The sequence below is a fragment of the Epinephelus lanceolatus genome, chromosome 2 (assembly GCF_041903045.1).
Source record: "Epinephelus lanceolatus isolate andai-2023 chromosome 2, ASM4190304v1, whole genome shotgun sequence".
NCBI classification, from domain to species: Eukaryota; Metazoa; Chordata; class Actinopteri; order Perciformes; family Serranidae; genus Epinephelus; species Epinephelus lanceolatus.
Window position 1 is genome coordinate 2,875,885 of NC_135735.1, and position 16,098 is coordinate 2,891,982.

The 16,098-nt window shown below is 40.4% G+C and overlaps 1 protein-coding gene across 4 annotated transcripts in view; it reads right to left on the bottom strand.

The window, feature by feature from the left end:
- znf408 (zinc finger protein 408) overlaps window positions 1-11,752 on the bottom strand; it is a 31,467-nt gene extending 19,715 nt beyond the window's left edge. For 3 of the 4 annotated variants that reach the window (XM_033618291.2, XM_078173263.1, XM_078173257.1), the window contains exons 1-4: window positions 11,660-11,752; window positions 9,084-9,363; window positions 5,982-6,040; window positions 2,262-2,473 (exon numbers count right to left, since the gene is read on the bottom strand). In XM_033618291.2, the coding sequence (XP_033474182.2) occupies window positions 2,262-2,473; window positions 5,982-6,040; window positions 9,084-9,359 (547 nt within the window). In that variant the 5' untranslated portion in view covers window positions 9,360-9,363; window positions 11,660-11,752. Of the gene's footprint in view, window positions 1-2,261; window positions 2,474-5,981; window positions 6,041-9,083; window positions 9,364-11,614 lie in introns of all 4 variants that reach the window. The other variant, XM_078173260.1, reaches the window with a different exon arrangement.
- Between the last annotated feature and the right edge of the window lie 4,346 nt (window positions 11,753-16,098).

Below are 16,098 nucleotides of genomic sequence, written 5' to 3' on the forward strand. Positions count from 1 at the left end.
GCTTCAGGTGTATTTCCATTGATCACGAAGGATTTTCTCCACAAATGAAGCTAATGGACGTTTGTGATGTTAGATAACGATGACGTGGAACTTCTGCCTTTATCACTGAAATTGATGCTCATTCATCCTTTGTGTTTATTTGTGCCATTTCATTCAGCTATAACTGAGACGGTAATTATAACACTGGATGATAATTGAGGTCTTCTGGGGTCAATGTTGTTGTAAAATGTCTCTCTGGCTCCTCCGGTTGGAGAGCGTGACGTCAGCTGAAGCAGAGTCTGGTGACATTAATCAGAACCATATAACCTTGTATGGTATCACATTCCTGTGAGAACTATCAGAAGGGTTTGTCATTAACATTAGCTAATAATCACAAATTTAGGTTGCCAGACTGTGAGAAGGGCTCAAAAATCGTGGATTTAACCAAGTTAAAAGCGTCTCTCAGCTCACTGTATATTTCTGTCAGAATCAGTAAAACAGCTCTGATAAAGCCACAGTACACAAACAGCAGGCAGACACAGTTAAAGTCTAACTGGTGAACATGTAGAGGAGCATTTAGCAGCTAAAGAGACAGATATTTCCCTCAGGAGTTGGTGGAGACCAAAAACAGAGCTAAAAGAGAGAGACGATTGGACCAAATGAAAAATAATGTTGCTCCAAATGTGCCATAAAACGTCATAGTTAGGGATGTCAGTTTCGCTTAATTTTGCTTTCAAAATGCCGACATCCATTAACCAGAAACTAACTAGGTAATTTTTAAGAAGAGAAATTACGTGAAATACGAGAGTCATTCCTTTTAGACTGGCGTTCCCTTGGCTCAGTGAGCTTCAGCACTGATTTCAAAGCATTATCCATTTATTGGTGGTGAAATCTTAATGTTTTGTGTTGTAAATATTTTCCCTTTTTTTAAATTTCCTGTTGGCTTTGCTGAGAGACAGTCAGCTAGCTGCATTAACATATGGAAACACGCCCACTGCCCATCCTCCACTGGTTTCTGACACTGCGTCCACCCTGGTCAGGAGGGAGGTAACATGGAGCTAGTGGCGTTGCTCATTCGGTGATGACGCCGTCCCTGGGGTGGAAAGTGTTGCTGAAGAAACTCTGTGTCCATCCTCAGTCAGTAATCTGCTTCATTTTGAATCGCAAAACCCTTTAAGCGTTCTTTACTATGCTAGCAAGACACTGCCAACAGTGATAACATAGCCAACAATGCTAACAGGGTTTTATGGCTCAAACATAAGGTGCTTACTGACCGGGGTGAGCTGGAGGGACACCGGAGGGTGGGCACAATGCTTCCACAGCAACGCTGTCTGGTTGAGATGGTGATACTAGCGGTAATGACTGAATGAGCAGCACCGCCAGCTAACTAGCGTCACAGTGCAAAATCAACCTATAGACCAACATGCATAACTGGTCTAAAATATTCTCAGCTGACACCCCAAGTCAAAATATGTGTGTGATTTTAAGCTTGTTGTAAAGTTCTGCCACCAGTGGCCAAAAAATTAATCAGAGGTTTGTTCACATGCTGCATTTAACGCACCCTCAAATCCATTGTTGTCCCCAGAGATGTGCAGAAGGTGCGTTTAAAACTGACGCTGTAGTGCAAAGTGGCAGCAGTGACCAAGCCAGTGGAATACATACATGCACTAACATGCACATGTGGCTGAACCGCCTGCAGCAACAAACCAGAGAGGCTGACTTCACTCTGTGCTCAGGACTCCGTCACTTCACTGTATCTGTGCAGAGTAGGTGGTGATTTGCTGCTGTATTAATGCTCTGAATGTCACATACAGAACCTTTAATGACGTGAGGACATTTTCAGCTGCAGGCTGAAAGCAAAGTGTTAATTTATGTTTTAAAATAAACCATCAAACCTGCAGTCACGTCCTGAATACCAGCTGAACAGACACACTGCTTTTGTAGACGATAAACAACATTTAATGAAAACGTTGGGATTTTGAGTACTTTTTAATAAAAAGTAGTTTTTTTAAGAGCAACTAGAGATGCTTGAAAATGCATCATAAAAAGGTTTTGTTTTCTCTTTTAATAAAACTGAATGACAGGTTGTTTCACCTACAGGTGGAAAATGATCCTTTTCTTGGGAATAAACCTGATAATTACTTATTAAATGTGTCTCAGACTTCAGTGTGAATACAAAGTTAATGAATTTATCTAAACCCACCTGTCTGTGTGTCCGTGTGTGTTACTGTCTGTGTGTCCGTGTGTGTTACTGTCTGTGTGTCTGTGTTTACAGCTGTCACCTGTACGTCCTGTGGAGCTGTACTGTGCATCAGGTTTGGCTGTCATCTGACTTTTTCCCACGGCGTCTTCGTACAACAGTAGCTCTGTCCCTGGCTGGATGTCCTGACACACACGCAGACGCACATCCACACACTCGCCCGCACACACCTCTCCACAGGCACACTGCACTGCCACGTTCTGCTGGCCTCGGCTTCGCGCCTGGCAGGCAAATCTGGGGGAAATCAACACAAATAGATGTAAACAGAAAGATGTTAAGCTGAGTGTAAATGTGGTGCACTGAGCCGAGTACTTCCTCACATCTGAGTTTCAAGTTTCATCCCTGTGGGTGTTTGTATGAAACAGTCAGAGATGAAGGAGAACATAAAAGACCTTCAAAGTTCATATAATGAATGTGAGTTGAAATATGATGTGGAAGTATGGGCAGTATGGTCATGGACAGCGGTTCAAACTGTCCCCTGTGGCTCATCACAGGAAACTTGGTGGCAGTAAATGACTGTGCAATTTTTTTCCAGTTTCACACTCTGGCAGAGAAAAGTAGGGCAACTTTAAATCAGGACACAACACAGCTCACTGCCCGCAGCAGGAGGAAGTATTGGCACTACATACACAGCCAGCAGTGGAAGACGACACACAAACCACAGTGTAGACAAAACACAACACACTCACACACAAACGCCAGAAAAATGTTGGCACTGTTACATTTCTGTAAACCACGGATATGTTAAATTTACAGCGTCATGTTGCGGATACGTTGAGGCTTTATGCTTCAGTTACGCTGTGGTTACACGTGGCCAGGCTGAGGCACAAAAAACACTTGGTTACGGTTCTGAAAAAAATCATGTTTTGGCTTAAATCTTTTAAACCTGGATAGACATCCATTTTCTTGTGCTGCGTTCAGGTGCCTTTCACAAACATTTAAAAACTTAAAATGGTTTGATTTCTACAGAAAACTATATAGATATTATTTTATTTAATAGATATTATTTTATTTAATTTTTAGCAATCTTTTTTGGGTAATTTTGTCGGGGTTTTTGCCTTTAAAATTTTCTCTTTTGCTATTTTCAGGTAATTTTCTAGTTTTTTTTTACTTTTCTTTTTTGCTTTTTTAGGTAATTTTCTTGTTTTTTTTTACTTTTCTTTTTTGCTTATTTCTTAGGTCATTTTCTAGGGTTTTTTTTACTTTTCCTTTTTGCTTATTTTTTGGGTGATATCTTAGTTACTAAACTTTTTACTATCTTGCCAATGTTCGGGCCATTTCATGAATTTCTTATTGCCTTTTTTCTGAGTTAAGAAAAAAAATCATGCCAATTTGCTCAGGTTTCAAAGGGTTAAAATACTTGGTTTTTGGGACACAATCCCTGCTGGAAACACAGTGATGTCTCAGTAAATAAACACCTGCTTCTCAAAGCACCATCCTGCTTTGTAGAGAAACATTTATGTTTGGAGCCTAAAAAGCTGCTGGATCACAGCAATGACTCACAAAATCACAACTGGTGTTGTTGTTTGCTGGTCTTGAACAGTGTCCGCAGCTTGGAAGGCATGTTGCCTAAATGTCACGCCATCCGCCATCCCCTCCACCTCCTGATGACAAACTCAGCTCATATTCTATGTCACTTTAGAAATGTTGATAAGTTATGTATGAAACATGGCAGATTCCTGGTTGGCAGAAACATAGAATGCCAACATTTTCTTCTGGCAACTGGGCTGCAAACTCTTGAAGGAATTCACAGAAGGATTGTGTGCCTTCTGCGTCTGCTAAACCTGCACAAACAGGACAAAAGAAAGCGTGTAATCCTCAGAGCACCTTGCAAAGCGTGAAGTGAACCCATATCTGCGATGCCAAGAAAACAGCATCTCGTTGCTCCTGTGAAATTCTCTCGTATTTAAATGAGGTAATATGCAGACATTTGGCACAACGTTGGCCCCTTTGTATGCAAATGAGCCTCACTGCAAGAATGGTCCAAGTCCAACTGGTGGTGACTGAAGCGCACTGACAGACTGGTACATTATTTAATACCAACTACAGTTTCTCCCTGTCACGCTTAAATTCCTGAGCAAAAGTCAGTCAGGTCCTGTCACTGGCTGTCTGAAAATTTTTACTTTTCTTTGTCTCTCTTCTTTGTTCTTGGCACCAAGGAAACATTTATACTTTGTCACATGGATAACTGCAATCAGACACAAATCAGGGCAACATCTTCTGTGAATCGGACCTTAAAGGCATACTTCGGCAAGTTTCATCCAGCTTTGTATCAAAACAATGTACGCAGGAATGTGTTACTGAACTTTGTTAAACTTCCCTCCATGTTGCCAGAGCCCAGACATTCCTGTTCATTTCCCACAGCTTGCGAAACTCTGCAGGGGCTGTTTGCTCAAACGACAGATCATAGATCGTTTTTACGTGCCCTCTACCACGGACACAAAGAGTATAGAAACAAAACTCAGACCAAACAGTAAACTAAGCAGTACTGATCAGATATGAACCAAGATTATGTTACTGCGTTGAATATGACCTGTTTCAAATGTTTTCAGAAACATATTTTAACTTAATGTTTAACTGCAATACGAGATAATTTGATACCAGACGGTTGCCATATTGTTTTCAGACAGGCAACTCACATGGGACCCAGCGACGACGATAGATTTAAGTCCAGGACTAAGAAATAAATTTCATTTTGCATTTTACTGACAATAAATCAATCCATTACTACAGTTAGATTATCCAAGATGGATAACAAACATCAAGATTTATGCTGGCACAACTGCTCTGGGACTGTCCAGCTGTGAAAACACTCTGGTTAGAAGCGATGTCTCTGATGTCAGAGTTTTTTGATGTGAATTTCCCAGTGCGCCCCAAAGCACATTTGCTGGGCCTGAAGTTGGACAGTAATGTTGGAGTCACTGTCGACCGCCTATGGATGTTGGGTTGCTCATCAGATTTAGTTTCAGATTCAAACAACTTTATTAATCCCACCAGGGGGCAAAAATTTACAGAGAATTAAAAAGACAAATTGCAGAGGGAATAAAAGAGTTTGAATAGCGGCTAGTTTTACAAGCAGGTAAAATGTAACGACACCCTGATGGCAGCAGAGAAAAGTCGCCTGCAATAACACGTCCAGAGGAAGCTAAAATACTTTCTGGAGAATTTGTTGATTGTAAAAACTGGTCAGTTCCAGTTGTGTCACTGCTGTGATCTTAGAGCAGATTTTAACAGTGCTGTTTAGACTGTTTCTGTCTTTCAGGAGTAATGGTTTCTGTCTGTCTGTCTTTATCTACTAAAAGACTAATTCCTCTAAATTGGAGGGAGCGTAAAGCAGCCTGCTTCAGTGGGGACTCCTGGCTGAAGGAATACCAGGACTAAAAGACTGTGATAAGAGCCTGGAGGACCACTGGGACAGTCTGTACACTTATAAAACAGCAGCCTCCAATACAGCAGATCTATGAGATCCAGTGTTTGTTACATAACATTCTTAATGTCACCCTTGCATCCCCCACCATCTTTTCTTTGAGTGACTGTTTGTTTTGTTTTTCCTGTTCGTTTCTCATGCAGTGTTTTAATCTGATTTCCCCTTGTTGAATGTGTGTTAAGTCTGAAAGACAAATAACAACAATAAAACCGTTAAAAAAACCCACAATAAATCAAACCAATCCAAGCGTCTAAAATATCTGCAAATCAGATACAGATAACAAACAGCCCCAGGTGCCTCTGTGTGCAGACTTACTTGATCCAGACGGCTCTTTCTAGGAAAGTTTCTTTATTTGCTGCGATCTCCATCAGCACCTACAGAACACAACACACAAGTTTACTTTGCTGCCTAAATAACCAGGACAGGTCCTCACACAGGATCTTATCTTCCACTTAAAGTTCCTGCACACTGACGCTTTACTCACAAGTGCAACTTTTACTGAGACACAACTCCTGGGCTCAGACCCTGTTACTGTGGATGACATCATGTTTCATGAATGAGCCATGAACCTACTTGCTGTGTCTACAGCGACAGGCTGACAGGTGCTTCAGGTACTTTTATATAAATGTTCCTATCAGTGATGATTACTCTCCGTGTCTGACTCAGTCCCACTTAGTATGAAATAAAAATGTACTGATAGGCAGGCTGTGCTTTGATTGCAGTGCCCTTGTAAATTATCACTGGTACATCTTTTTATCTGTGAAGCTGCTGCGACTCTTTTTCTCCTCGTGTTTTCTACTGTACAAGCTCGGTGGAAATGACAAGGACTGATTCATTATCTTCCCACGAGGTCAGCGCTGTCTGCAACAGGAGATAAAATGCTTTCAAACTAAGAAACTTTCTGCTGGTGAAGGTAAAATCATGAGATACTTGGAATTTACACCGGACAACTAACAGCACAGAACTTTAATGAAACTAATTTCAGTTGCATTTCTATTTTTATATGGACGGTTTCTTTGTTGCAAAGTGCTCATTACTGTGTGTTTGATGCTTGTTCAGGTGCAGCCATGATTCAGGCACAAACAAATGATAATTGCAGGTTCCTGTACAGGCTAAATAAAATTTGACTGCCAGTTCATTGTTCTCTCTCAGCTCCCTGAAAGAAAATATGCAGTTAAGTTGAGCATGAAGAGAAAATACTTCACGATCATACACACCCGAGATAGCACTAAAACAAAATGATGGTCTTAATACGTGCACTTAATGGGCCTCGGGGTGTCAGCTGCTTGATGGAGGAAAAAATAATAATTGTAATTGAGTTTCAAAGTGGACACTGAGGCAAAATATGCTAGAAAGGACAACAAAGACTTTATTTATCTATATCTGGTGAAGTTAAATGTCTCAGTGTTGACAGCAAGTTGATGGTGTTTTAGCCATGATTGGTCGATCATGTGGTCCAGACTGAAATATCTTAACAACTACAGGATGGATTAGATTTGGCACAGACATTCTTGTTCCCCAGAGAATGAATCCCACTGACTTTAATCATCCTCTGACTTTTCCTCCCGCTCCACCATCAGGTTGATATTTGTGGTGTTGAGTAAAATGTCTTGTCAACTATCAGACAGATCGCCATGAAATGTAGTTTAGCATTTATTTTCCCTTCAGGATGAACTGTAGTAACTTAGGTGATGCTCTGACTTTTCATCCCATCATCAGCTCAACATCAATACTTTGATTCATGACCAGTTACCTGCAGAGCTACTGACATCCCCATCAACCACAGCTATACTTTGTCTTTACTGCTAATTGGCAAATCTAAAATCTAAAATGATAAACATGGTATCATCACACCTCCTCAAAGGTCCAGTGTGTAGGATTCATGAGGATATATTGGCAGACATAGGTTATAATATTCATACGCTTTCATTAGTGTATAATCACAAAGGTACAACCAAGAATTGTGTTTTGGATTCCTTAGAAAAAGCTGTTTATATCTTCATACGGAGCAGGTCCAGGTTCACAGTGTACGCCATGTTGTTTCTACAGTAACCAAACCGGACAAACCAACACTGGCTCTGGACAGGGCCAATTGTGTTTTTGCATTGCCAATGTTTAACGACAGCATATATGCACCTTCTTTGTGAACATGCGGTCATGTCACTGACATAGACTCTTAAGCTGCTTTCACACCGCTGTGCTGTAACCACTCTGACAACTGCCTACCTGCGAGGGCGATCCCCCAAAAGCAGTGTTTTTGAAAGCTGCCGCTCTGGTTCAGGGCTGCGATGACAGGAAGGTGCTTCAGTAAACGTCACTGTCGTAAATGCAAACTAGCTTATAGCTGCATACTGTAGCAAGACAACAAAAATCTTTTGTCCTTGTAAGTTGATACCATCGTGATGTTGAACTCAGAGTATTTAGACAACAACATTATCAGCTCCTCCATCTCGTCCTCTTTCTGCGTCCTCAGTGCCCACCCTGTACTGTTTTATTGGCCAGAAATTCAACACACAACTTTGCTCTGTGTGGCAGAAAAAAGTTTGTCCTTGTGTACGTGGGCGGCAACAGCTTCATACCCCTGGCGCCATGTTCGAAACCGCCTCCCTCACTAAAATGACACAAGTCACCACTAAGTGGTGTTAAAGCGCCCTTGTGTTGTTTACAAATCCATCTTAGAATCAGCCCTGACTTTCACAGCGACTCTTTGGTCCCAGAATTTAAATGTGTAGATCAGGAATCAACTGGTGGACAACACTGTCTAAGTGGTAAAATTTAACCTTTATTTAACCAGAGGAAAACAGTCACGTCGAGGTAGGATATCTCTTTTTCAAGTGAGCCCTGAAAATCTTCGTCAGATATTTTGAAGAGACACAGGTTTCCAAAAATTAGGTGCAACAGTTTAAAGTTTGAGTCATGCTGTTGGTAGTAAGTGCTCTTCATTCTAATAAACCTTAAAGTACTTGGTTTCCTGCACAGTTTAGTACTTTATCTTGTCACTGCTCTTACTGTAGCAATTTTTTTTCAACTGTCTTATTGTGTTTATATTTTATGCTTTTTATGTGTTTTATGAGCTTTTGCTGCAGAAAGAATTTCCTCTTGCAGAACAATTAAGATGTGAACAGAACTGAAGAAGCAAAGTTTAAAGGGACAAACTTAAATGGACAAGTTAACAAAACCCAGACTTCAGGTACAAGCTATTGTCTAGAACACTTTTTTGAATAATTCAATATCTGATGTTAAGTTGAATAAAATAAAAAAATAATTTCTGAATAAAAGAAATGAACAAAAAATACTGTTTAAAATGAAAAAAAATCTGCATGGACAAGTGTCTTACTAGAGATCACAGCCTGCTCTGTCTGCACGCTGTGTATCTGTATGAATGTTAACCATTTTAAAGCTGTGCATTCAATTTACCTCTTCTGCCTGTGAGCTGTTGGTCTGACCCGCTCTGGGCTCAGAGTTCATCGAGAGTTCACCGTCTCGGCCGTGAGCAATCGGGTCAGTGTGATACTTGGATGCCCACTCCGTGTCCCCCTCTTTCCCCAGCAGGGACCCAGCCTCCAGCGAGCGGCCGACCCACCACAGCCCCATCCTGCCCCCACAGAGCCGTGAAGGCCCCACGGCGAAGCCGCAGGGAAGCAACATGGAAAGACACGAGGCGAGAGCAGACGGGACGGGGACGGTCTCCATCAACCTGGAAGGAAGAATAAACAGCAGGTTACAGGCGGCAGGATGAAAAGTACATGTAATAAAGTTTTGTCACAAACTACCAGAAGGTCTGAAACTCTCCTAAACACCTTTTATTTTACATCATACTATTGTTTTTTTATAAACTTCAGGGCTGTACCAAATATCATTTTTATGTCTGCATGCCGGCGATAGCTCTAGCTGGAGGCATTATGTTTTTTTTTTGGGTTGTTCGTCCATCTGTCCATCTGAATGCTGAAACTATCCAGTGTATGAAAGAACAAAAGGAAGAGGTACTTTATTAATTAACATTTATAGATAAGCATTGTTGTTTTAAACAGATGTCAGAGCAAACAGGCTGCCATAGTGGGGCGCTCTGAGCTGGAGATTCAATGCCATACTCAAGAGTGTTTCAGCAGAGCCCCGGAAGTGAACCACCACCTCTTTAGCTACTAGACTGACCCGTGCTGGACACCCTCCTGTCCCAAAGACAAGTCTCTGAGGACTGAGTGACTGCAGCCCATGAGAGGTACATTACTTCTTAAGTTAATGCGCAAAATGTGAGAGAAAAATCAACAGTGTTGGCACCACAGGAGCAATGAAACTGTGGTAATTCACTGTTTTCTTCACTCTCAAGTTCACAGTAATGTCCATGAGCCTTTTCTCTCCAATAAAGACAGGTGACAGGAAGTATACAGTTACCTAAACAAGAAGAACAACAGTAGTCTTTTCTACGTCTGTTAAGAAACAAACCAGCCTCTTGTGTGAAGATAACTAAATTTTATCTGTTTCTCCTAAACCTCCACCTTAAGGAGAAATAAGGAGCAAAAGAATAAATCAATATCGAGCAAGCAGAGTTCTTTTGCTGTGTTCACAGGCTTAAAACAGATTGAAACACAGAATTGAGACTTGAATTTGATCATTGAGATATATTTCTGACATATTGCAGGCTCATTTATTAGCCAATCAAGTTTTCTTTTGGAGCCTACTGTTACCTCAAGAGTCACTTATTTCAGACAAATGAAGATGAGTGCGGTGAGAGAGGAGACGGAGCATTTTAACATTTAAATTAGGATCGGGCTGAGACAAGAGGAAGGCTGTTTCTCAGGAGCTGAATTTAAGAAGCACGAGAAAATGGTCAAAATTTCATGTTGATGTTATATTGGCCTCAATTGTGTTGAGGAGAAATACGCTGAACAACGAGGAGATCTTATTCTGAATGTTTCTGTCCTTTGGTAGAACCTTTTCACAGCAGACATTTTGACTTTTTACAGCAAAAAAAAGCACAGGTGTAATTAATAACATAAATGATGGCTGCATTTCATTCAGGTTCACCACGTCTGGTATTTTTGAAAAGTGGCAGACTTTCATTTCTCACTGCGACACTTGAACAAAGTTGCAGCAATGGTGAATTATCCCAGTGCACAACACATCCTTACTTCACCTAACAGGTGCAAAACATATGTACCAATTAAGAAATTACCTACAATTAAGTCTAGGTTACTGCAGCTATCATTTATTGTGAATGCATGTATGAAGCAGGCTGCTACATCAAGAGGAAACAGAAGTTTAAGTAGGTCAAACTCTAATTTTTTTTTTTTTTAAGTTGAAATTACTCAATAAAAAATAGTAATATAATGGTCATAACTTCGTGGAGCTGCAGAGGGGTTAGTAGTTAGTAGGGTGCATGCATATTGAATACATTAAGAACAATATTCAGATGCACACTGCTGCTAAATCCAAATACTGATATTGTTTGATTTTTAATTTCAGTTTTTGAGTTTGTAAAGTGGTTTAACTGAGCTGAGTTCTACTACAGCAATGTATAATATTCAAGTCAAGTTACAGACTTAAGTTAAGCAGTTTATTTAGGCTCTCTCATATCAAACTATATAAATAAGTCATCTTTAAGAAGCTGTCTCCTGTCGGTCTGACCTGTAGCTAACGCAGGGAAAATGCATTTGTGGCCAACATCGGTCAACACAGCCGCGTTAGCATGTTAGCTTTAAACTATTCAGGTGGCTTTAAACTCAAGAATATTACCACCGATTGAGCTGTGACGTTGTACTTCATATCGATTAATCACATAATAATGCTATATTTGTTAATGATTGACCAAATCTGACGACAACAGTGTGTTTCGATGTTTTTTCAGCAATCCACTTTAATGGTGCGTTAGCATCGTTAGCTAACTGGCTTCTGTTCGCAAGACACGATTTTAACAATCACTTTAATAATGACGGTAACTGTGTACATACTGCGGACGTGCTCGGTGTTTTGGATTGATTATTTATTCATCATACCACTTTAATTATTCCGATGTAAACTCTGGGAAAGCCATCGTTATCCAGCGAGAAAAGGCACCACCGGAAGTCCGTGTAGTCTGTGGTCCAACCAGAAACACTGTCGGAGCTTTGGTTCCGCAGCTACAAATAACTGGGAAGTGGGGTAGTTAGAGAAATGTCACAAATACAGTTAAGTTGTTTGAGTTTTTAGTCATGAAAATACCTGATATTAATGTTCATGTATTTATATGTGCGCATATATTGAGTATATATTGAGTGTCCACATTTGTATTTAATTTCAAAATTAAAATATAACTCCTGTTAGAGGATCCATTTCTGAGGGGGTCGAAGACTTGAAAGAAAATTAAAGCAAACTTTATGAAAGAAAAAAAACAAACAATTAACAATAATGAAATATGCAAGGACACATAAACCAACATACAGGAGCATGTTGCTGTCACGTCAGATAGAGAAAAAAAAGATCAGTATCGTGCTCAGCTGTAATTGTGCATATGACAAATAAAGACTTGAGCCATCAGAATGAGACCAGTGTCTCAAACAGTCAGATCCTGTGAATGTCCAAACAAAGACGCTGATGATGAGCAGCAACAAGAATCTGTTCCAGAGCAGCTCGGTAAGAAATTTAAATCAAATAAGCTGATTTTTAATCATATAGAAACCATATTTCAAATTGCCACTTGTGTCTGAGTAGGAGGTGTGGTTAATCAGCTCCTGGCATAAATGAAGTTTCTCAGCTTATGCACCTGCAGTAAGCTCTCTGCAAACCTGTGAGTGTTAGGGTTTAGATTCAAGTTGAATGAACTGGTGATCGGTGAATCGGCACCTGACGATGGGGCTCAAGTCACTTGAGTACAGACGATATGCTGTACTGTAAAAACACCTAGGTCAGGCACAAACACCCATCTACCAGTGGTGGATGAAGTAACTGAAAGCCACTGTTGGGTTAAAAGTCCTTAATATTTACTGTAATTAAGGATTTAAAAACAAAATCCAGAATTACCTCCCCTGTTGTTTTCACTCCTCATTTTAATCAGATGTCAAGAAGTCCAGCAGGGACCATGACATTGAGATGTGGCTGGATATCTTTAACTTTTTACATGTTAAAGATTCTGAAATGACTTTAACAATAAAAATCTGAAAATCCCCCTCACCAGAAATCTACTTTGTTTTCCCTCCTTCTCCTTACCTACAGATGTGGGAAACTTGACTGTAACGCGAAAATGCAGTCCATTTGGCAGAAGCAAATGTTTGCATTGTATGTTTCTGCAACTCATGAATACGTTACATTTGTGCATTTCATATGATTCATATCCATGTGTCCATAGTGACGTAATAAATGAGCTGACTTTGTCATCAGGAGGGGATGGTGGATGGTGAGACAAACAACAAAACCGGCTGTCATTTAATTAGTCATTGCTGTTTTTCCAGTGACTTTTTATGCACCAAATCTGGGTGTTTTGTAGGGACTTGTCACAGTTTTTTCCGAGATGTTGCTGCAGAGGGATGTTGTATGCTGTAAAGCCCTGTGAGGCAAACTGTGATTTGTGATATTGGGCTTTATAAATAAAATTGATTGATTGATTGATTTCTTGCCGGGACAGTGGCGCGAAGAGCAGATGTTTTTTGTTTTTTTTTTTCATCAAGACCTTGCTGCTTTTCCAGCAGGGATTGTGCCTGCAAAACTGGTATTTTAAACCAAAATCTGATCTTTCCTCACTATAACCAAGTGGTTTTTGTGCCTAACCATAACCACAAATGAACCACAGCATTTTTGAAATGCAATGTTTTAATGTGTTCCCTACATAATAACATGTGAATGTAACATATCCATGGTTTGCAGATAAGTACAATGCCAACATTTTTTCTGGCGATTGTGTTGGTAGTGAAATTGCTATTTGCAAATTGTTATTGCATAACATAGTGCTGTAACTTTATTCAGTTATTTGTGTAACCCTTTTCTGGTACATATATATACTGCTACATTCTTGACTACTCTTGATTATGGGGATGTATTATATATGAATGCACCCTCCCAGTGTTTGCATGCTCTGGACACATTGAGATTTATTACCAACTGTAAGCCTAAACTCATCTATCTTGTATGCTCGGGTTGGGGTGGCTCTCTTTAACATCTCATAGACTTTTTCATTGGCATTCTCTTGTTTACAGAGTTATTCTTGTCCTACTTCCAGCATATTCATGTGTGTACATTAAGCAAAAAAATGAAAATGGCTCTGCTTTCTATTCACAGAACATGTTTTTATTGTCTGTACGGAGGGTATGTAGAGTTTGGCACACAAGTATTTGTGCATGCATCTCCTTGTATGTGGAATCTTCTGCAGAAGGACTTTATTTGTTTGTACACAATCATCTATGTGCCAGCGTCAGGGTGTATCTTAGCTGGTCTTTGCAATCATGTGTAGTTGAGCTTTTTTGTATTTTATGGTTCACTTATAGAATATATTAACATACTTTTTGGCTTTTCTTTGTTGTAATCTCATTTTGTGTTTTATATTGCATGATTTAGAGCTGCATCATTTTCTTTTTGTATTTTTGTTCTTTGTTGCTGCCTGTCTCAACCAGGACACTCTTGAAAAAGAGACTTTTAATCTTCCATCCATCCATTTTCATCCGCTTATCTGCGGCCTGGTCGCGGGGCCAGCAGGCCTAGCAAAGCACCCCAGACATCCCTCTCCCTGGCAACACTTTCCATCTCCTCCTGGAGGACCCCAAGGTGTTCCCTGGCCAGACGAGATATGTAATCCCTCCAGCGTGTTCTGGGTCTGCCCTGGGGCCTCCTACCAGTGAGACGTGCCCGGGACACCTCCAGCGGGAGGCGCCCAGGAGGATCCTGATCAGATGTTGAACCACCTCAACTGATTTTTAATCTTGAGAGATGTTTTTCTGGTTAAATGAAGGCCAAATGGAAATATATATTTTAGTTTTGAGGTCCATGTTGAGGTCCAGGTGCCTCTGACACAACAAGTTAGTGTTTCTAATTGGCTGTAATGTGAAGTGGTCTTTTCTCACAGCAAGAAGCACTTAGCAAAGTGTTTTTAAGGTAACAAACATTTTCTGTTTTCTAATTAGTAAGTGCAAAACATGGTGAGAGCAGAGAGAGGTGATTCATCCAGAGGCCCGGGGCGAAGAGGTGAACCGGTGTGTGTAGAGGGTGGGGTGCAGAGGATCCTTAAAAGAACCCTATTCAGCCACAAGGGAACACTGACGCCATACGCTACCCAGCCCGTTGGGCAAATACAAATTTACCGGAATTTTATTATTCCTATGAGTCAGCGTTGTATCCTATTTACCTCAGAAACACTGAGCTCACTGAGAGGCAGACGGGAGGTGAAAGACCTGCTTGTTGTCTGTACCTGGAACACCTGGGCGGTGACCCTCCTGGAATGATGGAGGAGCGAATGATCTCTGCACTCTGTTGATTACATAAGTTTCTCATAAACATAGAGTCCTCAGGTAAGTTATAGGAAACACCTGAAGCCATCACACAACCAAAGAGTTTTTATTTGGCAATGATTGATGTGAGTACAAACATTCAGAGTTCATTCTGCTCTTTGGTTTCATAAAACATCAAACAAGAGGAAGATATCATGTGAGCATGAGGTACAAATATGTGTTTCTCTTAGATCATATTTATCTGTTTTATATCAGTTTGTTTTGTCCTCAGATTAACATGATGTTTGAATTTGCATTTGAGCTGACAACATTTCAATGATTTGATCTGGTTTAATGTTCAGTATTTCTTATTGTCAACAACAGAAAGGCCAAAACCAACCAAGTGTTTGTCTCTTAATACTGTGACTTCCCCGTCTGTTACACTGAAGACACACATCTTTAAGAGCAGGTCACAAATATTTCTTTTCTTTTCTTTTCTTTTTTTTTAAAGAGTCTCAGTAATTTCCTCAAACAGCTGCTTGCTGTAGCTTTTATCAAACAAACAGGAGGAAACTCTATTGGGCCGATTTGGTGTCTGCATTTGGTGCTCCAGTGAGTATTTGAGGACGGTATATGTGGGATTGAGTCAACGGTGTGGGTGTTCCTGGAAATGACAGCCCAGTCGCCAGAAGAAAATGTTGGCATTGTACATTTTTTACAAACTAGAATTCCGTTACATTTGCACATTTCATACATATCATATCAACGTTTCTAAAGTGTCATATGTGCTGACTGTTATCAGGAGGTGGAAGGCACGATGGACAGCGTGACACCATTTAGCAGTCACTGCTGTTTTTCCGGCATCTGTTTAGACATCACACATGGGTGTTTCATAGCAATCTGTGACATCGCTGTGTTTCCTGCGAGGATTGTGCCCCCAAACAGGATATTTTGGGCCTCCAGGAGTCAGGCTTTGAGCCCAATTTTTGTATTGGCCAAACTGTCAATATGTTAACATGACGTTAGAGAAAATCGATTTATTG